Source organism: Mangifera indica, unplaced genomic scaffold, assembly GCF_011075055.1.
Source record: "Mangifera indica cultivar Alphonso unplaced genomic scaffold, CATAS_Mindica_2.1 Un_0014, whole genome shotgun sequence".
Lineage (NCBI taxonomy): Eukaryota > Viridiplantae > Streptophyta > Magnoliopsida > Sapindales > Anacardiaceae > Mangifera > Mangifera indica.
The window spans coordinates 312,279-336,883 of NW_025401106.1; the positions used below are offsets into that span (position 1 = coordinate 312,279).

Genomic DNA, 24,605 nt, shown 5'->3' on the forward strand with positions numbered 1-24,605 from the left:
TTGTATTATCAGATAAGTATGCAAATATTTAGGAAACTCTCTTCAAGGAAAATAAGGCTAGATTGCAAAATGTAACAGATGGATTAATCTTGCTAATATCTCAAAATAAGCCTTGATGGAATGAACAAAAGACATTCTTAGAGTTATTCTAACTAATGAAGCAAAAGCCCAAATTGAGGACAAAGAAGCCCAAGAAGAATCTTTTAGAAACTTCATGGACTTGATAAACAAATCCGATTCTGTTTAAGCTTAAGAATGAAGGCGATTTGATCAATCCAAAATGATCAACACGTGAACACAGAGTGTGTATCAAAGATGGGGATGACAAGTGAAGAATCAAGATGTTGTTGACACCTCAGAATCAATGATCGAGATGTTACCAATACTCTTTTTCACTTGGTTAAAATAATTAAATATCTTTTAGACTTTTAAAACAACTGAGAGACAAATAGAACCCAATATAGTTTGTCATTTGCATTGGCTAACAAAAGCCATTTAGATAATTATTTCTTTTCATTGTTGTTTTGTGTTTTGGGGATTCAAAATCATTTGAAATTTGAACCCTTACTTTCTTTTACATAAATGGAGAGGATGTAAAATATTTGAAACAATAGTACAAAACTTAAAGTTTCTTTTACTCACTAGATTTGAAAATAGGTTACTCTTTTGTCAAATCAATAAAGTACTTAAGTCTCTTTCCAGTTATATTATATTTATGTATTTAATAATATAATTTGATAATTTTTCATGATATATATTCGTAATATAAATGAATGAAAAATTGATTAATGTGAGATTTGAGAGACTTCTAGCTCACACTTTGTTAAAAAATATATTATTATTTATGCATAAAATTCTCCACTTCATACTACATTTATCTTTATGCAATAAAGTATCACTTTATAACTAAATAGCCACATTCTCATTCTGAGGACGGAATAGGATAAGAAAATCCGAGGATGATCTCATGTAATGACGGTTTAAGTGGGTAATATAGGCATCGCCAAACAACCCCTTTCTCCAGAGCTAAGCATTTTAAAGGGTTTTACCGTTGAAGGAGAACATTTAAACCTCACAAAACCTTCCTGCTTTGTAGACTGAAGCCCAGACAAACATGTATCTTCGACAAGCCGCTTCTAATTTCGTAAGAAGAATCCCTAAATTACCTTCCCGAATCTTCTGTTCTTCGGGTGACACAACCATAAACGCATCGCCATTGCCGCTTTTCTGTATGAGTTTGTCTCGAACTGCATCTACATCTGTCTGTGTTTGTGTTTTCTAGTGAAATTAAGAGTAGATCATATTTAGTTAAGAACATGTTTTGTTAAATTAATAAATTCTTATTATCGTTTGAGGGTTAGCAGTTTTTGGGCTTCGATTTTTTTTTTTCTGTTTTATTGGGTTAATTTAATTTTTTGTTTTTTAAAGTTTAAGAGTGAAGACTGGCATCTATATATTTAAACTTAATCAAGATTGAGTATGTCATCTTTAATCTTGAAATTGTGTTGTTATTATTTGCTTTAAGTTTTTCTTCTATCTACTTGGTTAATTTCTGTTTTAGAGTAAGAATGGGGTACCATCTTTAATATTGAAACTCTGGAGTTACAATCTTGCTTTATTAGATGCTTTTTTCTGTTCCCGGCCTATATAATATTTTGTTTTCTACATGTTTTCTTGGGCCTATTTTCCTTTTAAAGCCTGAAAATGATTTACACTCATGAGCTGTATGTTCTACCATAAATAAACCAAATTAATCAATATTGAGTATTTTGCTTTTAATCTTGAATTTGTGTTGGTCACTCATGAAATTTATGAAAAAATTGCATTTCTTTGCTAATTTCTACATCAGATTATTTTAAAATGAAATTTGGAGCTATTATATTTGCTAATTTTATAGAAATATCTTCCAAGAAACCAAAATTGATTTTGAAGGCTCGTTAATACTGTTATTGAAGCACTTCAAATCATTGTACACTTTATTGCTGTATATGTGCTATAATATGTTGTTTCCTGTTGGTGATACTTGTTTCAAGCTAATGCATTGGTAGTACTATTTTGATTTGATTAATAAATCACCATTGTCCTGTTGATTATTATTTGTCAATAACTGGTTTGATTTGTTTGAATCACTTATCCTTTCTAATCATCATTTCAGGCAAAATTAAATTCTCCAATCAATATGGCTTTGGAAGTTATATGCGGAGAAAAAATCAAGAAGATTCATTTCTATGGATTCTTTTGTTTGGTCAAGCTGGTATACTTCTTTCTCGGTTCCTTGGGTGACAATTTTGGTAATATTATTATTCTTCTAGTAATTGTTAATTGATATTTTTACAATTTCTTCTGAAGGAGTTAAGTAATAATGTGTATTTAGAACAGGTTTCTTGTGCATAATGTATGAGCAAGACCAAGAAAATAAGCTAAAGAACAAAACACCTAATAATGGTGCGGTATTGTGATTTTCATTTGTAGCTTTGTCATGCTGTTGGTTAGTAGTGTTAGTATACAAAGATTTGGGAAAGGGATAATGTATTGGCATGAGGCTATTGTCAATACAATATATAATGCTTTTCGTATTTTGTGTACATCACTGTGGTATTTTCTTTGACAACTGATTTCTCTGTTTATGAAAAATTCTGGTTTAGTTTTGAGGATTGTTTTGTGACAGAAATAAAATTTCAAATAATTTCTCAGTGCAAATCTGATTTGATTTGCAGCCACATTGTTAGGGATAAATTCCACAATTGTCTTAACAGAAGATGTTTCAATTCAATCAAGCTCTCAAAGTGACCTTGAAGGGTCCAATGCAGTTGGATTAACCAAAATTGAGGATGGTTCTGTGATATCTAATATTCACACCTCAAAATGGCGAGTTTTTACTGATAATGGGAGGGATTTTTTCATGCAGGCAAGCTTATTTCGCCTACATACCATTGCTATGTATATATAAATTGGCTGTGTTATTCAGAATACTATTTTTAATAGGGAAAAATGGAGGAAGCTGAAAAGTTTTTCCTTTCTGCTTTGCAAGAAGCTAAAGAAGGATTTGGAGAGAGGGATCCACATGTTGCTTCTGCATGCAACAATCTGGTTGGTCTGCTATTTAGATGCTTCAAGTATCATATTGTATTTTGTGGCTATTACCCAATTTATCTTGATTTAAAATGTAATTTTGAGAATTGCAGAATATATAAGGAAATGAATTGGAGAAATATAATTTTAAAATGCATTAATAATGTCACATTGCTGTTAAGCTTGAATGTATGTTATCTAGATAATACAAATCATCAAAATGTTAATTTATCAATTACATTTGAACGCAAGAATTCTGGCTTCCTCTGGTAATTGTTGGGATTTTCAGAATGATTACGCTGTTTAAATTTCTGTGTTGTGTTTGATTGCAGTTCATTTTTCTTTTCCACAGCATTGTTTAACACTTGTGAAGGTAGTAACATAGACCCTTTCTCTTTAAAATGTTACAACTTAAACTTCTGAATAGAAGATTAATTAATGCAACCTCTACTCTTGAGATAATGAAATATTGATCGTGCAATGGCTTTTAATAGGCAAGATGCTAGTTCTGATGGCTTTAAACTCAAATTTTTGAACAAGAAGTTGATAACAATCTTGTTGAGAATTTAAATATATATATATATTTTTTGAGAAATTCAAGTTATGAGCAGTTGTCCAATAATTGAAGCTGATGTTATCCATGTGAGATAATAAGACATAGAGATGATACAAAAGGGAAGAGTGACTTTAATTAAGTGGTAGGGTCAAGAAGGAATGTTAGAGAAATATTATTTAGGTAGTAGTAACAAGATCTAGTTTTTAAACAACTGATCTAAATATGGTTGAGAATGCAGAATGCATTGGAAATATTATGTAACCATTCACAAATTATTTGAGATGATTACTCTTAGTCAAGATGAGTTGATTATTGAAGCCAGTATTTTGTATGTACGCTTTGTGGTAACTGATTACAATGCAGTGGAATTGTTAGCAAGTCTTGAGGTGGTGGTAAGATTGGAGGTTTATGATATGATCTGAGATGATAATTATTGTATGTGCTTGAGGTAGCATTGAATTTAGAATCTGTTCTCAAGTTGTGTCCCTCTTTCCGATCCCCCCAAAAAACTTGGCAAAATATGCCAAAAAGAGAGGTATCTATTTGCTCACAGACCAACACATATGCAAGCAATCTCTTTTGAGATGCTATGTTGGTTTCACTTTTTGTTAGGCATGACCAGTAGTCAGTTTGGGCTAAAAGCAGTATATGTTAGGAGAAGCAATTATAGTATCTGCATTGTTTGAAAGTTTCCTTCATGGATTGCCTTTCGCAAGGATAGACATATCACTGTCAAGCCTAGGGTGTATTTTTGAAATTCTGCTTCCTGTAAACAATTATCTAAAAAACAATTGACAGTCACATTGAGCATAGGTGGTGTATTATATGTGTTAGTGTATCTGATGCATTTTTCTGCAACCATTGAAGGTAGTTATAGAAAAGTTTGAAGTTGATAAATTTGTTATTTTTTAACAGAGGTTTTTGTTTCTTATCACTGCACCTTTCTTTATTAAGAAGTCATTGCTCTTTTGGTTATCCTTTTAGGCAGAGCTGTATAGAGTTACGAAGGCATATGATAAAGCTGAACCTTTATATTTGGAGGCCATTAACATACTGGAGTCCTCATTTGGTCCTGAAGATATACGGTATGTCATAAGTATATTTGATAGTTAGAAGGGAAAATTCTACTCATGCATGAATATGCATGTATTTATGGTACCCATTTTTATTAACCTGCTAAATCGGTAAAATATCAATCTACATTTCAAGTGTATAGGTGCCTCTTTGAATTGTGTGTCAACAAGAATTCTTAATTGCAATGCAAATTTACATAGGTTTTCTCAAAGAAAGTTTTGATCATGATTTTTTTCTTCATACGCTACATAAAAAAGTCTCTTTTTAATAAAAGTTGATTATGTAGTGGAAGTATGTTTGTTAGGACTTTTTAGAGTAGATAGAGAATATTAGCTATAATTGCAAAATCTATTAACAAGAAATTCCCTACCTTGACTAATTGTTTCTTAAGCCAACATTAGTGGCACTAGTACGCTATTGACCATGTTACACTTTCATGAAATTCCTGTAACTACATTATATCTTTCTTGATAATCTCCCAATAATTTTGAAAAAAATTGATAGAAAATCCATTCAGCTTAGGCACCTTTTTTGGAGAGCATTGAAAGATGACTTCTCAACCACCTCAAAATTTTTGTCCAACTGGCAAACTTGTTTCTAATGAGACCTATGCTACTACTGGGTCTTCATCCATTGAAATATAATACATGAAGTACCTAAATGAAAACAATTTGTTTAACATGTCACTGCCACCATCCAAGCAATGCTCAATAAGTTAGGATTAAGAATTATACAACATTATATGGTCTTGTGTTATTCAGATAAATTCAATCTAAACTCGAGGAATTAATGTAGTAGAGTATGCCAAGCGCATCAGTGTATGCATGTATTAAATCTCAACTTCAAATTTTCTTAAGATTTTTCAAATATTTGGTGTTGGCTTTTGGCTACGTAATTAGATATCTGTTCAACTAGATAGTACAAGTTTGCATCATTGCTGTTCATCTAAGCACTTTACATATTGTCCTACAGTGTTGGAGTTGCTTACCACAATCTCGGACAATTTTATCTTGTCCAACGAAAACTAGAAGATGCTTGTAGGTGCTATGAGGTAACTTGTATTTGTTGATATTTATTATATAGTGAGTTTTGCCATTATGTTATGGTGTTCCTTAGCTTAGCTTTTTTGGTTTTTGTAACTCACTAATATTTTTGTGCTGAGCTGTTGGAACTAAATGTCTCTTCCATTGTTGGATGTACTTCTTTATGGATTGAGGCAAGAACTTGCAACATATAGTTTTGTTGTTAATTATCAAACACCTAAATAGTTGTTTGTACGAGTCCAAAAGTGGCTTTTCTGGGAGAACCTTTTCTTTCCATTTTTCAATTTGAATGTCATAATCAAACACACTAGAAAATTTATATTACGCTATATCAGAGGTATGTAAGGTGTAGAAACTTAGGTAGCAAGGGGTATGCTATATAATTGAGCTACAATGCAACTTTGGCACTCATTAAGGACAAAATGACACAAAGTTGATGTTGATGCTTTTGTTATCTTAAAAGGCATATGTATTGCTTGATATCCTATATGTTGAAGGCATTATGATGACTCGATTATGAGGAAAATTTGCTTCAAGTGGAATAAGAAGACATGATGTTGATTTTTCGTTTTGTGATTCATGTTCTTATCTATGATTGCAAATATTAATCTACTAATATTAACAGTTTATGCTAATGTTGTTATTTATTTTTTTGCTTTATGTTTGGTGATTTCTTCAACAGCATGCTTTGAAGGTATGAACCAAAATCAATGTTTGTGGTTGTCTTATTAGGCATAATTGTGCAATAATAATCTCAAAGTTACCTTATAATCATCTAGATAAAGGGACGTGTTTTGGGACATGGTAATGTAGACTATGCTGATACAATGTATCACCTTGGGACGGTAATTTATTAATTTTCATTAGTTTTTGCTTGTCTTATTGTTTTATATATATACACACGCAAACACCATTATTTTCTTATTTGATTGATGTGTGAAATGGTTTACAACTTTTATTATAGGTTTTTTATCTCCAAGGAAATGAAAAGGATTGTGAGGCACTCTTTCAGGATTCAATCAGGATATTAGAGGTGCATTAAACCTTTACTTATAATGTGAGAAAGATATATATTGTTTTTTTTTTCTTCTTTGCTAGAATCAATAGTTACATCTCTATTTATCTACAAAAAAGAAAATATTGTATAATGAACAATCAACCTCCTAAGTGGCTTAACACTGTTCACAAATCGAACATTGTTCATGTTGGATACTTTTCACATGCCTTACACATGTAGTCGCCTTACAATTGCCAACATTTATTTTTCACACTACTCTTCAAGTTGTTGAATTGATGTTTTCCATTTTCAGCGTGGATGTAATTGTTTAAAGTGTTGCACCACTAAGTCTTGTGGTAAGTACATCGTCAAGTTGACATCTTGTTGACACATAAAACGTGTAGATCAATCCACTTCTCCTTAATGAAGTGTTTATCCACTTTTATGTGCTTTGTTAAGTTGTGTCGTACTGGATTGTACGCAATACTAATTGTAGATTTGTTGTCATAGTAGAGTCTTATTAGCTTGTCCCATTAATCTTCAAACCTTCTAAGATGATCTGCAATCACAAAAGTTTACAAACTCCTTGAGCCATCATTTGAAACTTTACCTATGCATTGGATCTTGCCATTACATTATGTTTTTACTCTTCTAAGTCACGACTTTTGTTGAGAAATGAGCGATATCTAGAAGTTGACCTCCCGTTAATTTTTGATCTAACATAGTTTGCATCTGTATATACTTCAAGCATTAATCATGCATTTTTTATTCTGAATAAGATTCCTTTCCTTGAAGTTCCTTTAAGGTACTGCAACATCTGATTAATAGCTTACAAATGAACTTTCTTTAGTCTATGCATGAATTGACTAATCACACTAGCAACATAGACTATGTTTTGTCTAGTTTGAGACAGATAAATGAGTCTCTAGACTAGACATTGGTACATCTCTCTATAGATATCAATATCCTTTTCCATCTTATGATTGAGATCTATTCATGTACTTGTTAGTTTACGTGTCAACTTCCCCATTTCTCTAAGAAGCTCCGTAACATACTTCTGATAAGAGTTGAAGATTCCTTTACTGGAGTGTAGAATTTCAATTCCTATAAAGTAGTTAAACTTTCCCAACTCTCTATTGTCAAATTTCTTAACCAAGCACGCTTCTGACACTGTTTTTCCTTTTTATCATTTCCTGTCACAATGATATCATTAACATATGCCAAAAAGACTGTAACTGTTAGGTTTGAGATACTTGTCCTTAATCCATAGGATAACTTTTATTATAAAAATAGCACTTAAGATTCAAATGGGAGGGGAACAAAAAAATATATTGGGGTTTAGGTTTCGAGGGTAGCCACTTTTGGCTGAGTTAGGGAGGTCTCTGATGCCTTGAACGGGCGGAAAATAGAAGGCCTTAAACTACTCGAATTGTTTAGAATGGGAGGTTTCGGACTTCTTGAATTATTCGGTTTATCTTTGCAATCCTCTATTAATGAAATAATTTTCATTTTATTATGCTTTTTGTGTTTTATTTTCTATTTTTGTTGAATAAGGGCTGAGTTCCTAATAAAATGGTATTAAAGTAGTTAGATCTGGGTTTCTGCTACAACTCCAGTGTGAGAAGTGACTGAAGATGGATGGGGAAGTCGAAAGGTCACTGGTTGAAGGTGGATCATTGTTGGAAGTTTTTGCTAGAAAGAGATTGGTTGGAGATGATGATAGTGAAAAACAAATAAGCAAGACAACAACGATTAGAAAACTGAAAAGTCATCGAAAAATGGTCACAGTAGAGGCTTGAATCAGCACTGGAAAAAATGAGTTGACGGGATGCATGTTGGAAAAGCGGTTGGGAAAAAAAAAATGAGAAGAAATTCGAACATCATAACATGGTGGAAACTGGGAGACAAAGATGAGAGATAAAAAAAATCTACAGTATAGATGGAAAATTCCAAAATAAAAAACAAGAGAGAAGATATGTGTGGGACAACTGGAACAAGGGGAAAAAGTTGTGCCAATTGTCCCAGGTGTCAAAAAAGTTTAAAAAATTTGTAGTGGGATAGCTTGACAAAGAGACAGTGGTAGAGGAGAAAGAAAAAAGTTATAAAAGAAAAAGTCAAAAGTGGATAAAGACGTATTCTTTTTCAAGATCTTCACGTAGAAAGACATTTTTTTACGTTAAATTGCTACGAGTCCCAATCATAATTGATTGTAAATGAAAACAAAATTCTAACAATATTTATATTGGAAATCGGGCTGAAGTTCTCTAAGTAATCAACTCTATAGGTTTGTGTCTACTCTTTAGTTACTAATCTTGCCTTGTACCTTTCCATTGATCTATCTACTTTGTATTTCACACTATAGACCTGTTTACATCCCACGGGCTTATTTTGTGTAGGCAAATTTACCTTTTTCCATGTTTTATTCTTTTCTCAGGTCTTCATTTTTGCATTTATAGTTTGTTTCCAATTTTCATTAGATAATGTCTCGGATAGATTAGTAGTGCCAAATACTATTCAAGCTTACGAGGAAACTCTTGTGAGAAGGTGTGAATTTTTAATTTGACACAACGTAAGAAAATGGGTATTATGGTCATTTTGTGCATTCTCTAGTCCCTTTTCTAATGGTAATAAAAATATTAAATTCTGACTCAATTTTGAAGGGGAGTTATTAATTGTTCTTTCATTCTCAAGGCTTGGATTAGATTCTTAGACTTGCATAGTTTTAGGATTTGAAGTTTTCCTCCTTGAATACACTTTATCAACGATCTTGTCTTCATGAGAATTCACGAGCACAAGCTTATTATTTCATGACTTGGGTGACATGGACACGTGACACAAACACAGGACATAATTTGTTTGGATGACATATTGACTTAGGTGACATGGATGCATGTGGCTTAGGCATAGAGGACATTGTTTGTTTGTCTAAAGAAGGAAGATCTGAGACGCAACCTTTAACTTCAATGACTAAACTGTCCCTTTGAAGAGAAAGAATACTGAAGTAAGATTCATTCTAATTGAAGGTGACATCTACTAAGATAAAGAATTTTCTGGATCGAGGATGATAGCACTTATATCCCTTTTGTACTGAGTAATATCCTACAAATACACACTCAATGGCTCTTGGATCGGGTTTTTCGTGGTTGTAATTGTGAACGTGAATAAAGAACACAACCAAATATTCTTGGAGTTAGGTGATTTGTGGTGGAAATGTTAGGATAAAAATCATAAAGTATGTCTATGAGGCTTTTGAGACCTAAGATTCTATATTGTAAACAATCTATGAGAAGTGTGACTGTGAGAACAACTTAACCTAGTAAGATTTAAGCACATTGTTTTGGAATAAAATGACTCAGTTTGCATCAAGTTGGGGGCTATATTCCCTTTTTTTTTTTTTTTTTTTTTTTTAGCGACCTACTTTGTTGTGGGGTGTGAATGCAATATGATTCATGAATCATCCTTTCCTTTTAAAAGTATGATGTAAAGACTTGATTGAAGTAATCCCTAATTATTAGACTTAGACCTTTTGATTTTAACACCAAATTGAATTTGTATCATGAATTTTGGAGGACTGTACTAACATCAAATATCTGTTTGAGTAGAAAATCCAAGTTGTTCTAATGCAATAATCAATAAAAGACACAAACCACTTTGTTCTAGAAATACTAGTAATCTTTTAAGGACCCCTAATATCACTTTGAACTAAATGATGAGGAACATTGCTTCTTTTATTGCTAATTGGAAAAACTACACGTTTGTGTTTTTCCAATCAAACCCATCATGAAGAAAACTTTAAACATCGTGTCCTATAAACAAAAAAGGAAACAAGGTTTTAAGAGTTTGAAATGAAGGATGTCCAAGTCTACGATGATGAAGCCATACCTTTTCTAAGTGGATTGATGATGTTTAGGAAAACAAGACAACTATGATTTGTTTTTGACAATATTCAAGTTGCTAGGTGTCTCAACATAGTACAACCCCGTCTCGTTCCTTAGCACATCCAATTGTCTCCTCAAATCTTAGTCCTGAAATACACAGTTAGTGGGGTAAAAAATCACATTGTAATGAAGGCTGGAAAGATAAAAACAATTACAATGAAGGTTGGAAAGATGCAAACGGTGGCAATTAAGGTCACTACTGCAAAAAAAATTTCCAGTGGCAATGAAGGCTTACTTAAACAAAGAAATTTCTTAAATCTTTGATATCATGTTAGAAAGATATGAATTGCTTATGTTCTTCGTTTCTAGGAAATCAATAGTGACATCTCTATTTATTTTAAAAAAAATCTCCCTGTATAATGAACTGCAAACTGTCTAAGCTACTTGACACTGTTCACACTTTTAGACAGTGTTCACCTTGGACACTATTCACACCTGACACAAGTGGCAGTCCTACAACTGCAAACATTTACTGCTGATCTTGGGCTGTCAGTACTTTAAGAATTGACGGTGTTGGTCTGACTAAATGGTTTAATTATGTAGGATGCTGGTCAAGGCGAGTCAATGACATGCATAAGGAGGTTGCGATATCTTTCTCAGGTTAGATTATTTAGCAACTTCAATTTTTTGATTCTTAAACATAATTGAATTCCCTTTTCTTCCTAAATTTAAAAAGAGACCAAAGAAGGTGGACCTTACTATAAAGAGGGTATCTCATATCATGTGTGGTTCAATATATTTGGGTACAATGTTTATGCTTAGTTACATATTGGGCTCCTCAATTTTTCTCTAAACACCTACTTATCTTCTTTCTTTTCTTTTTAGATATATATGAAAGCCAATCGACTTGAAGAGGCTGAGAATGTACAAAGGAAGATACTACATATTATGGAGTTATCAAAGGTTTGTCTTTTTCTGTTTTGGTATTGGTCTTTGCCATATTATTCTGTTATTTTTGGAGTAAATTTATTTAGACAGCCAAGAGCAATTGCTCCTAGGCAATAAGAGCTAATAAATTCTTATTTTTCCTAGTGAGCTGTGACAACATATATGTTGTTTTAAATCCAAACTAGTAAAAGCCTTTGGAGTTAAAAATTTCTCAAAAGACTCCTTACTGTTAATCTCTTCTCAAATAATTTATCTTTTGACAATTAAAATACTAAATTCGCCTCATTGAAGAATTGAAGCAAGTTTTGAGCCTTCGATTACTTCATGTTATCTTCACTTTCTCGCATTTTCTAAGTTAGCAGAGCACATTCTGTAATAAATTTCAAAGAATATTATTATTACTCTTGCTGGAAGATACATTACTCCATACTGGGACACTAAATGGCCTTATATGTACCCTGGTTCTGGTTGCCAAAATGGGATATATGAACTTACCTTGGACGTAATCCTAGTGTCAACAGTGAGTAGGATGACATTGCTGCCCCTATAAATTTTGGATTACTGAAGAAATTTCTAAATGATTTTTTTTGGTGTATAGTTAATATTTCTTAAATCAAGTAGAAGTACTCCAAACTATAAAGGTAGGATTTATTTTAAGTTTTCTTACCTAAAAGGTGATTGCCGGCAATAAACCCTATGTGTATGGACACTTGGCATGATATTATGGGCATTCTAATTTTACACAAATGTAACAAAAATCTGCTTGATTCATGACTTTAGTGCTAAAGAGCTTAAGTCAACGACAATTCTGGTGTCCTTTCACTGTCAATATCTGACACCATCTACAGGAACATGATTTAGAACACACCATATCATGCTTTTTAACAAACAAACTGAGAGATCAGAATCATCATTTCTACGTTGCAAGAAATTGAAAACTCTTCCAAAACCTTTGGAGAAATGACTAGTGGTGGACATAAAGTATAATTCAGTAAAACTGGCAATCCAGGGTACATGCAAAGAGGAAGGAGAGAGATGATAGCTGATGAGATGTGCAGGCCCAATATTCCTAGAGGACAGGTGCCTAAACCAAGTCATCATGATGAGGAAGGAATGAGAGTCAGTTTGGACCAAAGTTGATAGTCTTGTGACTGATGTACCTTGAGGATTATGTATCTTGGCTACTGATGTCTGTTTCTCTCTTTTTTATATTTAATTTCTTTTTTAAGATTTTAAGTAAATTTAATGGGAAATTTTTTTTACCATTTATGCATAGCATATTGCTTTCTTAGAAAACGTTCATCATGCAGTGCCCGATGAAGGTGCAGTATACCATTGCAGAACACTCTATATGTGGAAGTGTAGAGATGCCTTTCATCATATGTATCAATAATTCTCTATGTATTTTATGTGATAAGCATGGACTTGAGATGGTTGTTACATGGTGATAGTGATGATGAAGAATTTGATCTTTTGTAACTGATTATAGTTTACCTTTTTCTATTAACTAAACAAAAATTGATATTAAATAATTGAAAAGCAAAATGCTACATTTTGACAGAATCAACCACACAATTATCTGGTTCATGAAAATCTTACATTGAAATATGTGTTTGGACAACTCAAGTGGCCATCTTTTTTTCTTCATGAGTTTAAAACTTATTAAAGTCGATCATTATTGGTTATTTGCTTATGAGGGTGTTATTGCATCTTATTTTACTCTAAACATATTTTTTCCGTCATCATTGTTACCTAGTTGCTACCTTTTGCAACAGGGATGGAATTCTATGGAGACAGTAATTTCAGCTGAAAGGCTGGCCCTGACCTTACAATCAACCGGGAGCTTAAGGGAAGCACAAGAACTTTTTGAAAGGTACACCATTAATTTAGTGAACAACAAAAGTGATTATCAATTGGCTAAATAAATAGATTTCTTACATAATTTCCTATAGGTGTCTTGATGCACGGAAAAGTTTACTTTCTCCCAACCATGTTCAGGTATACTGTTTTGACATATATAACTCCTAAATGATCTTATCTCTATTATAAAATGCAAAGTTGATCAAATCAGATAAAGTAGAAACAGAGTGAGAGAGAAATCATTGACTGATACAAGAGTGTATTTGACTTTTATTAGAATGCTTAAAAAGATGGTATACTGTTAAGAGGCAAATGAAATGCAAATGACAACAACTAATTTGGTAGAATGTGAACTTGCTAAATATTATACAAGGTGTACAGATTGCATAATTAGTTCTACATCTGCACTAAACCTCCTAAGACAGAAATTAAAAGGGAGAAAAATCACACAACAAATGAAAGGGAAGAAGAAATAGAAGAAATGGGAGAAATATTGTAGAAATGGAGGAAACAATAAAAGTTAATTTTAATTTAGTTCATCATCCTACCTAAAAACAAATCAACTTAAGAACCTCTATCTATGGAGGTCAAGCCTTAATCCAACTAAATTCTAATTAATTTAAAAAAAGAGTATAAACAACCTTGAAAATCGATCCCTAATATTGATAAAATAGAAGAGTGAAGAATTGTTGCATCCATACCCATGTTCAACATCAATAATTTTCAAAATTCTAAGTAGACTGTGTATTCTTTTTACTTAAAACTTTTTGTCTACGTCAATAGAAATAATAGTTCAGTATTAAGCTAGGCATTCTGTGTGTGGTGGCTGCACTGTTTTATATAGATTGCTTTCTTCTATAGTAGTTAGTTTGCTATTGTTAGATGAACTACTGTGTTTATTTCCAATGTATTGTGAGATTTTGATGCCCACATTTTTGCTTCTCGTTAATAATATAAAAAGATAGAAGTAGCGCAAATATGATAAGACTTGCTGCAGATTAGCGTCAATATGCTTCACATTGCAAGGGTAGCAATGCTAAATTCCAACCAATTAAGGAAGAGGCACGCATCTGAAGCAATTGCTGAGCTTGACCGGGCAAAAGAACTATTAGACAATTCGATAAGGTTTGTTGATTTTACATAATATAAATAACCGATAAAATTTCTAGAAACTTGAAACAGTTAGCAAATTAATAGAATTTATATTTTTACAGTACCTTCTAAACTAGTACCATATATATTCTATAAGTTGACAACACATTCACATTTATTAGCTTGTGACTGTAGTATTTGATTATGACCATTGTTGTTGCAGTATTTTAGACAAGTTCTATTAGTAGTTACCCTATCTTTTAGGATTGAGTTTACATGGTAAATAAAGGTAAATAAATTCAAGTCTCACTTTTAGTTGAAATGTAAGAAAATTAAATGAAGCACAAAAGAGGACCAAATGCAAGTGCAAGCATTTAAGAAAGTTGTCGTCGATGATTTAGTGGGTTCTATCTAATTAGAGAGGTTTTTAATGTTATTATACATTGTTAGAAATCTTGGGCCTTTTAAACTTGGATTGTGGATCAACATTTTTATTAATTATGAGCTTTAACATGTTTGAGTTTTGATACGAACCTTAGGAGAGTTACATTTCAAAAGCTAGCTATTGAGATAAGAGAGCCCAATACCATATAAACTTTACTCTAGTTGCCCATATTTCCAATGTGAGATCTAAGTTTCATACCTTGCACTTGGTATCCTAACATACCACTACGCTCCGCAGCCTTGACGCTTACGCGAGCTGGTTGTACACTAGCTTCTTGCTAGCCTTGGGAGAACACTGCAATGTCGGTGTCACCACTTGCGCTGCACGATTGCAACTGGGAGACAGTGATTACTGTGATACCAAATGATATGAACCTTAGGAGAACCATACCTTAAAAGCTAGCTATTGAGATGAGAGAGCTAAAACCATATAAACCCCACACTAGTTGCCCGTACTTTCCAATATGGGATCCAAGTCCTATACCTTACACTTGAGATCCTAACAGGTTCCAATTGTTAAGAGGACTTAAGCCAATCCATTACATTATATACCATTTTTTAATTTTTTTTTTCCAGTGTGAGACTTGTATATTCCAACATATACATAGCACATTGTTGGAACCAGATTCTTATATATTTAGGGGTCTATTATGTTATCTCTCTATTTGCATTTTAACAAGTTAGAGGCAAAATTTTGTTGGTTGTTAGTGCTAATCATCATTGGAGGTATTTCATACCTAAAACTAATATAGATACAAGAAAAACTTGTCCTTTAAGTGATTGAAATGGAAATTATCTCTTCAATACTGCAGCATGCTCAAAAGAATATTGCTGTAAACCATCTTCTCATACTTCTGCTATTGGAGTTAAGTTGTGCTCAATCCTTCCACCTGCTAGGGATAAAATTTAGAAAAGTAGACCAGTGCCCAGGTTCTTATACCCTGGGCTATCTTATTAGGGTCTTGGTCCATGCAGGATCTCTTGTTATCTCATACAATTTGATTAAAATTGACTTACAACTATGCTAAAACAACATGCTCTAAGTCATATTTTAAATGATTTAACTTTTTTGAATTTGGAACTTGTAAGTGGGACGTGAGAAATTATTTTTGTTGTTGCCTTTAGATTTTTTTGGCTCTGTATTTCTTGTGAGGTTGTAAGGTGACATTGGTGAGGGTAAGGTTTTGTGGTATGCTTTAATTGTGATTTGTGTGAGAAGATGATGGTGAGTTAGAGTCAAAGGGAGGGCAACAGGTGTGTTGCATTTGTGAAATCAGGATTTCATTGTGTTTGTGGATCTTTATTTGGTGTGTATAGGATAGGATGAAGTAAAAAGTTCAAAGTTTGAATTATTTCAACCTTTTGTGTTATATGTTTTATAAATTTTTATTACATGGTAAATTTACAGTATTTGTAATTGTGAAGAATAAACAAATGATCAATTAGAATAAGGAAATGATGAGTTAGGAATAATTCGAATCTGTTGTAATTGTTCAGTGTTTATGATGTTTCTTTCTTTATAGAAAAATGTGTATGTATATAAATAAATTTGATAAAATTTGAATGGTAAATTAATCTTATTATTCTTTAAGAATAATCTTGATTTATATATATTAAACTTTTCCCACATCGGTTATATGTGTACTTTTTCATATACTTTTTCTTTGTATATTGTATAGAGGAGAGGAAAAGCTAATATATCTTCTCCTTTTCTCATTTTCTTTACATGGTATTAGAGTGGGTTTCAACAAAACCCTAGGTCCACCACCTATATAACCCTAGCCGCCTTTCTCTTTTCTCTCTTTTCTCCACCCATACAACCCTAACCGCCCTTCTTTTCTCCATCTATTTTTTTCTAGGGTTTCCCTCTTACTTCTAGCCCCCAAGACCTTGTTCTCTTGCCTTTTGTGGATGGTGAGCACTTAGGGTTTTCTCAAATCACCGCTGCCCTATCTTTGAATACATGGTTTTGTGATTTTATACTGCATATTTTTATATTATTGGCTTGACATGGGTGTGTTGAGCCTTCATTCACATACTCTGCCTCTTCTAGTGTTGTTTTTTCAATGACATCCTCTTCAAATAATAAGGCTCAATTGGGTATCACAATCAAATTTAATGGGTCCAATTACCTAGGGCATTCAAACTATTTGTGGGATTTCATAATAAGTTATCTCACCTCACTGATGCCCTTCCAGATGTCAAGGATGCCACTAGATCTAATTGGCAACAAGATGACTACTCTATCATGACATGGTTACTCAATAGCATGGAGTCCACTATTAGTATTAATGTCATGTTCTTGTCTACGACAAAGGAGATGTGGGATGCACTTAGCGAAATGTACTCCCAGGAAGAATGTCTCTCGTGTCTATGAATTGTGTGAGAAAATGTTCAATTTGTGTCAAGGCGATAGATCGATCAATGAATACTAAATCTCAGGGTGTCATGGATGAGCTTGCTATTTATCATTCGGTGACTGTAGATGCCCAAGTTCATTAGACTCAATGTGATGAGTTTATGGTTGCTAAGTTTCTTTCAGGATTAGTTGAGTCTATACTTTTAGTTTGTGATTAGTTCCTTGGTAGTGAGAGTTTACCATCTCCATTAAGAGCATTGACAGGAGTTCAACATGTGACTTTGGTCTCTAGTTCTACGTTTACTATTGTGGGTGAAACTTTTACCATGACAGCTTGTGACTGTGGCTGTGCTAATTGTCGTTGTTGCGGTCATGGCCAAGCAGATGGATGCGGAGTAATTCCTTAAGCACAATAGTGTGAGCACTGTGGCAAGACCAATCATGTCTCAGAAAAATGTTGGCAAAAGTTTGGGCGTCTAGAATAGACAAATAATGTTATTGATGATATTGAAAGTGTTATTTCTGCTGCTGAAGAGATTGGAACTATATCATAGGAAGAATATGAATGGTTGACTTGTCCTCCGGTGTCTCATTTAGTTATGACAACTTTGGGTGCCTTCGTTGCCGCTTCGGGTCAGTCTTGGTTGTTAGATCTAGGTGCCACTTCTCACATTATTGGTTCTTGGTCTCATTTTTCTTTTCGAGTTTTATCTCAGTCTATACCTTTTGTGAAATTGGCTAATGGTTCATTTTCACCTGTTGTTGGCACTGACTCTATTTTTACTACTTTTCCTCTTGATAATATTTTATTTGCCCTTCATTTACCTTTTTTTTGTTATCTATAAGTCAAATTACAAAAATATTCAGCTAATTTTTATCCTTCTTATTGTGAGTTTTAGGATTTGTTGACAAGGAAAAGGATTGGTGGTGGATATGAGTGTGATAGTCTTTATTTTCTTGCTGACCGACCGTTATCTCATAATATGCAAGCCTATTTTGCATCGATTTCACTTTTTCAATGACATTGTAGATTAGGGCATCATTCGTAAGAAAAATTGAAAATATGTTGCCAATTAAGTCTTCTGTGTCTGTTATTGAGTGTGAAGCTTGTCAAATTGGAAAGTACTATTATGTTACTTTTCTTGCTCGACTTGAAAATCATAGTTTTTTTTCTTTCCAATTAGTACATTTAGATGTCTAAGGGGTGCTAAATCACATATTGGGGCATTTGCTCAATGTCTTATGTCGTTCTCACAAATTGCACCTCGTTGTAATTCTATTGATGGTTCGGGCTTAGACTTGCCAACACAATTAGGAAATGCACCTTTGCCGCTACCTCCACTAGAGTAGCCACTGTAGCTACTTCCTGCTTTTTTATTTTAGTCCCCCAAACTCTGCACTAACGAAACTTGAACAACTATCACCCATAATTCATATTCCCCGCAAATATGACACAACAATAGTTTTACATTGGATCAAGAACTCTGTACCAAGTATCAACTCGAAGTCATCAAATGGCACTGCTAGTAGCTCGCACTACCACTCCTAGTCACCAATTTGTAGCGTCATTGTTGATGTACCTTGGACTGTTTGTGGTCCAAAATGTACAACCTTCACCCTCTTGGAGCTCTTTGGATAATTAACCCAAGCTTCTTGATCACCTTTTGCAACACAAAATTATTGATAGCTCTTGTATCCACTATTGCCCACATTGCCTACCCATTCACTGTCACTCACACATATAACAACCTTTTGTATGAGTAGCTCTTGGTCCTAGTGATTGCATTCGATAATTGGATCGGATTGAGCCTTAGAGTATCATCTTTTGTCTCATCAGATTTGGATTCCTCTAAGACAACAAGAGCAACTAATTTTTCTCTCCTTGGGTAGTTTCACACCCGGTGAGAACCATCACACAAGAAACACTTAGAGAACTTTTGCGGGGACTCCTGTTTGTTTCTGGCCATGCCTTTCTCTTTCCTTGTCATCCCTTTGATTCCACTTGTCTTTGACATTTTTTTAAGTAACATTTGACATAGAAGAAGACCCATATGAATAGTCCACCAAAATATTTGCCACTGCAATTCAGTCTGCGTCCAAGGTTGTAATCCAGAGATGAAATTGAATAGTTGATCCTCTTTCGACATGTTCTTAATATCCAACATTAAAGAACTAAACTTGGTCACATATTCTTACACAAAACCCATTTGAACCAGCTTCTTGAGTTCGTCTCTCACCAACCATGTTGCATTTAACAGGTAGAATTGGTCTTTTAATTCCTTTTTCAGCATACCTCATGTCTGGATACATGGCTTGCTTGCACTCATATCATCCATTGATTGAGTTTGCCACTATAATTTGGCATCACCTACGAGATACATGTTAGACATCATGACCTGCTCTCCTTCTAACACGTGTAGCAACAAAGTATTGCTCCATATCACATATGAAGTTCTCTAATTCCTTAGCATCTCAACGCCCACCAAAAGACTTAGGCTCCGAAATTACTGTTTTAAAGTACCAGCACCGTTGTCACTGCTTGGGCCACCAGTCATGGCCTTTTTCAATAGCCCAACATCATACTCAATAGAGAACACCTATTTCTTCGAACGATTAGCCAATGACATAACTTGATTGAGTACCTTAATACATCGCTCTATCAGGCTATTTTGAATTTCTAAGATTATGCGTTGTAGCTTTGCTATAGCCTTCGCATGAATTGTTGCCTACGTAGATAGTGTTGTCGTCTTTGGGGTTGGCTTTCCCATGAACACCTCCAAAATGCTTACACATTTTGAAAGAGTGGACATCGATGACTCATGCACTGAATTGCGCTCTGATACCATATTGTCATAGAGTCTTTTGTTGACACGAAAATGTACACCTGTGATGGCGCTAAGTTTTGCATAGTCATCTCGTGTACACATTTTAACCTTGTGCAATAAACTTATTAACCTCCCTTGAGTATGAAAACAAGTAAAAACTCAACACAAAAGCTTACAGGAAATAAACCCAACCTTTATTAACTCAAAAATAAATGAAATTTACACGAGTTTGCTACTTAGAGGATTACAAGTTGTGTTTCACTCACACTCATCTTTCTTGTCCCCTCAAGCCTTTCACAACTCTCAATGTTAAACTTTTCTCCTCTATGTACTTTCTCATGTACTTCTCTATATATTGTAGAGAGGAGAGTAAGACTAATATATTTATCTTCTTCTTTTCTCACTTTCTCTTTTTACATGGTATCAGAGCTATATATGGGTCATTTGATCTTAAGAACTATATTATGGCTACAAGATATGGGCCTTTGGCCCATAGAATCTTCTAGATGTATATAGGACGTGTTCCTCTTAGATGTTTAATCGACCATCATCTTAACTGAGTTTGAAGTTATTCTCTTTCTCTCTCTCAGAGAGAATCATATGGCTTCATTGGTTGATCAAGTCCTACCTATGCTTTTTTAGTCCGTTAGTCATTCATTGAAATTATCTTCTTTTCAAACTTTCGACGTCATTTCGATATCAGTCCAGAATGCTCTTTCTTAGTCTCTTTCCTTGTTGTTTCTCTTCTGCCTCCATTTAGTAATTCATCTGATCAAATCGCAAACATGCTCTTTTATCTATAATTACTGTTGGAATAAATTGATTATGAAATATTAACAAATTCATTGTTCTTAATTTGAAATAGTTTATAGCCTTCATCCATGTCCTTTGTCTCTTCTGAGAATAAGGCTTAATTGGATATCATAATCAAACTTAATGGGTCCAATTACGTACTTGGTTTTGGGCATTTACGAAAATGTTGGAGGAGGATTGGTTGCTCATTTTCATCTATGGGTTATAGCTTTGGGTGTAGGCTGAATTAAAACGGTAGAACGTGCGAGATTTGCTAATAGTAATAACACTAGCATATTGTTTGGTGGACTATTTGTACGAGTCTTTTTCTATGTCAAATCCTGCTCAAAAAAGGGTCAATGACGAGTGGAATCAGAGGCATGACAACAAAAAAGAGAGGCATGGCCATAACGAGGAAAGTTTATGTTGAGGAGTGGATGAGAATCCTGACAAAAGTTTTTTAGGTGTTTCTTGTGTGATGGTCCTCACTGGGTGCAAGAGTGTTTGAGGAGAGAAAAATTAGCTGCTTTTATTGTCAAAGAGGATTTCGATACTGATAAGACGAAGGATGATATTTCAAGGCTCAATCTGATCCAATTGCTGAATGCAATCACTGGGACTAAAAGCTGTTCATACAAAGAGTGGTTGTTTGTGCAGGCAACGTTGAATGGGCAAGCATTACGGGCAATGGTAGACACAAAAGCTACCAATAATTTTGTGTTGCAAAAAGTGATCAGGAAGCTTGGGTTAATTGTCTCAAAGAGCTCCAGGAGGGAAGATTCTATATTTTGGCCCACAACCGGTCTAATGTACATCATTAGTGATGTTGCGAGTTGGTGACTGGAAGTGTGGCAATGTGAGCAACTGGCAATAACATTCTAAAGCTGATACTTGGTATAAAGTTCTTGATCTAATCTAAAGCTATTATTGTGCCATATTTATGGGAAAGATGGACTATGGATGGGAGTTGTTTGGGTTTTGTTGGTGTGGAGTTTGGGGGATTGAAATCAAGAAGCGGGGATGTAGCTGTAGTGGCTACGCTAGTAGAGTTAGTGGTAGAAGAGACATGTCCTGATTGTGTTGGCAAGTCTAGACTGAATTATCAATAGAATTGTAGCAAGGCATAAGACATCCATCGGATGCCCCAATGTGTGATTTAGTGCCTACAATTGCTCCATGTAGGTATTTTGATGACATTGAGGGGCGCGTGTTTTGTAGCGGTTCTTAGCTAGAAAACATAGTGCAAGTTCCTTCGGTTAATTGTGATGACACCATGTTAGATTACCAAGAGAAGGATTCATGGGTATGTGAACATTGTAAATTTATTTGACTACTTTACAAGAATAATAACAAATAGGAGAAAAAATTGTATTTCTCAACACTCCTCTCAAGTTGGTTAATGGATAGCTTATATTCCAGTCTTACTCATTAACTTATGATTAACCACATTGGTCAGTCTTTTATAAAATGTCTATCAATTTCAACATGCTTTGTCCAATCATTTTGTACAGGGTTCCTTAGCATTATGCATGAACTAGCTTACAACGCTCATAACATAAGCTATATTTGGTCTAATATGAGATAAATAAATGAGTTTTCCAATAAATCTTTGTTAGGAGTTTTTATTTGCTGCAATATCATTGGAGACATCTTCAAGTTGAAGATTAGGTTTTATGGGTGTATCAACTGCCACACAGCCAAACTTCCCAATTTCAGTTAACAAATTGAAGATATGTTTCTATTGAGATATAAAAATCCCTTGTTGAGAATATGCAATTTCAATCCCCAAAAAATACTTAAATATCCTTAATTCCTTGATTTTGAGGTCTTTCACTAAACACTTTTTCAAGTCTTCTAATCCATTTGCATCATCTCTTATATATATAATATAATCTACAAACATCAATAATGTTGTTATTCCCCTTGAAGCCAAGTGTTTCACAAACAAAATATGATTACACTGACTCTATCTTTATCCTATACCAAACATATGTTAGGAATCCAACCATTATTAAACTAAATATAAGAAAATAAACATTATTTCATTAATCAGAGGGCTACACAGATAAATCGAATAATTCAAGAAGTTCAAGACCTCCTATTTCTTGGATAGTTCGAGAAGTCTAAGATCTCTCATTTTCCATTCGTTTGAGGCACTGGAGACTTTCCTAAATTAGCCAAGGTTGACTGTCCAAATTACAAAACCCTAATATATTTTTTCCTCCTTTTTGAAATCTAAAGACTTTATTTATAATCAAATTGCCTTAAACTATTTTGTGGAGTGAGGACAAGTATCTTAATCCTAACATTTTCCTTCCCTGAAAAACCACCCTATCCTTGAGGGGGTGTGTGTGTATATTTATTTATTTGATTTTTTTTCTGATTTTCATTTTTTATTTATTATTTTTTATACATCTACATCATCCCTTTTTTTCATTACTTTATTTTTTCACACCTGCTACCTATCTTCTTTTCAACCACCCTATTTTTTCCTAAGTGATCCCACACTTTTTTTCGTTTTGTATTTTTTTGATGAGTGTTAACTTTTTCCTATTTTGCTTTATAGCTATCTCACACAATTCTCTCCTTTTTTTTTTCCTTAACTCTTCCTTCATCTTTCTTCTACACTTTTTTATTTTAGCTTCCATTTTTCGTTTTAGTCAGCCTTTTCTATTTTTGGTGTTCTGTTTTTTGTTCTTCTGGCCACTTTTCCGGCATGCATCCGTCAATCTCATTGTTTCTCGATAATAATTCAAGTGTCTATTGTGACCATTTTCCGGTGACTTTTCACTTTTCTGATTGTCGTTGTGCCGATTTGTCTTCTCGTTGCCAATTTGCTTTTCACCATCATCATCTTGAGCCTATCTTGTTCCGACAGTCCCTTCCTACAATGATCTACCTTCAACTAGAGGCTTTTTAACTTCCTCATTCATCTTCGGTCATTTCTTTTGCTGGAATTGCAACAAAAATCTAGATTGAATGGCTCTGATACTATTTTGTTAGGAATCTAGCCATTATTCAACTAAAACAAGAAAATAAAACACAAAAACCATAAGAAAATGAACATTATTTTATTAATTAGAGAGTTACAAAGATATATCAAACAATTAACTCAGTTCAGGGTCTCTTATTTTTCAAACAGTTCGAGGAGTTTGGAACCTCTCTTTTTTTGGCCATTCGAGGCGTTGGAAACCTCCCTGAATCAGCCAAGGTTTTACAAAGTACCTTTATTTATAAAGTAGAAGAAAAAACATACAAACTTCATTCACTTTGTGCTTTGTTTGATTAAATACACAAACACAATATCTAGTGTAAAATTTATTAAGTATACTTTTGAGATATTTTGCAAGATTTAAAATGTAATTGATATATTTGATTAATATAATTATGTGAAAAAATTTGAAAACATATATATGTTTGAAAATTTTGGAAAGTCCAAGAGGGGTCAAGTGACCCCTCACCCTCTGTCCATGTTGTTAGCTTGCTAAACAGATCCATTATGCTGGATATGGTGTCTGTGGAAGAAGAATACTAGCAGATATTTTGCTGGACTAGAACTCCATTATGAACTCAGGATATTGTTTATCTTGCAGCTCTTGGGATGATTGGTTTAATATTTTTCTTTTTCAGCTGTTGTTTTTTTTTTTTTTTTTTGTGTCTTTTGA

At 33.7% G+C, this 24,605-nt stretch overlaps 1 protein-coding gene across 5 annotated transcripts in view; it reads left to right on the top strand.

Annotated features, from left to right (window-relative positions):
* The first annotated feature begins 939 nt into the window (after window positions 1–939).
* The window catches only part of LOC123205750 (nephrocystin-3-like), a 33,018-nt gene continuing 9,352 nt past the window's right edge, over window positions 940–24,605 (top strand). The window contains exons 1-14 of one of the 5 annotated variants that reach the window (XM_044622773.1): window positions 943–1,229; window positions 2,156–2,254; window positions 2,718–2,908; window positions 2,986–3,090; window positions 4,613–4,713; window positions 5,675–5,753; window positions 6,428–6,439; window positions 6,525–6,590; window positions 6,710–6,778; window positions 11,224–11,280; window positions 11,506–11,583; window positions 13,344–13,441; window positions 13,521–13,566; window positions 14,426–14,553. In XM_044622773.1, the coding sequence (XP_044478708.1) occupies window positions 1,115–1,229; window positions 2,156–2,254; window positions 2,718–2,908; window positions 2,986–3,090; window positions 4,613–4,713; window positions 5,675–5,753; window positions 6,428–6,439; window positions 6,525–6,590; window positions 6,710–6,778; window positions 11,224–11,280; window positions 11,506–11,583; window positions 13,344–13,441; window positions 13,521–13,566; window positions 14,426–14,553 (1,244 nt within the window). In that variant the 5' untranslated portion in view covers window positions 943–1,114. Of the gene's footprint in view, window positions 1,230–2,155; window positions 2,292–2,717; window positions 2,909–2,985; window positions 3,091–4,612; window positions 4,714–5,674; window positions 5,754–6,427; window positions 6,440–6,524; window positions 6,591–6,709; window positions 6,779–11,223; window positions 11,281–11,505; window positions 11,584–13,343; window positions 13,442–13,520; window positions 13,567–14,425; window positions 14,554–24,605 lie in introns of those variants that run through there. The other 4 variants (XM_044622776.1, XM_044622777.1, XM_044622775.1 and 1 more) reach the window with 4 other exon arrangements.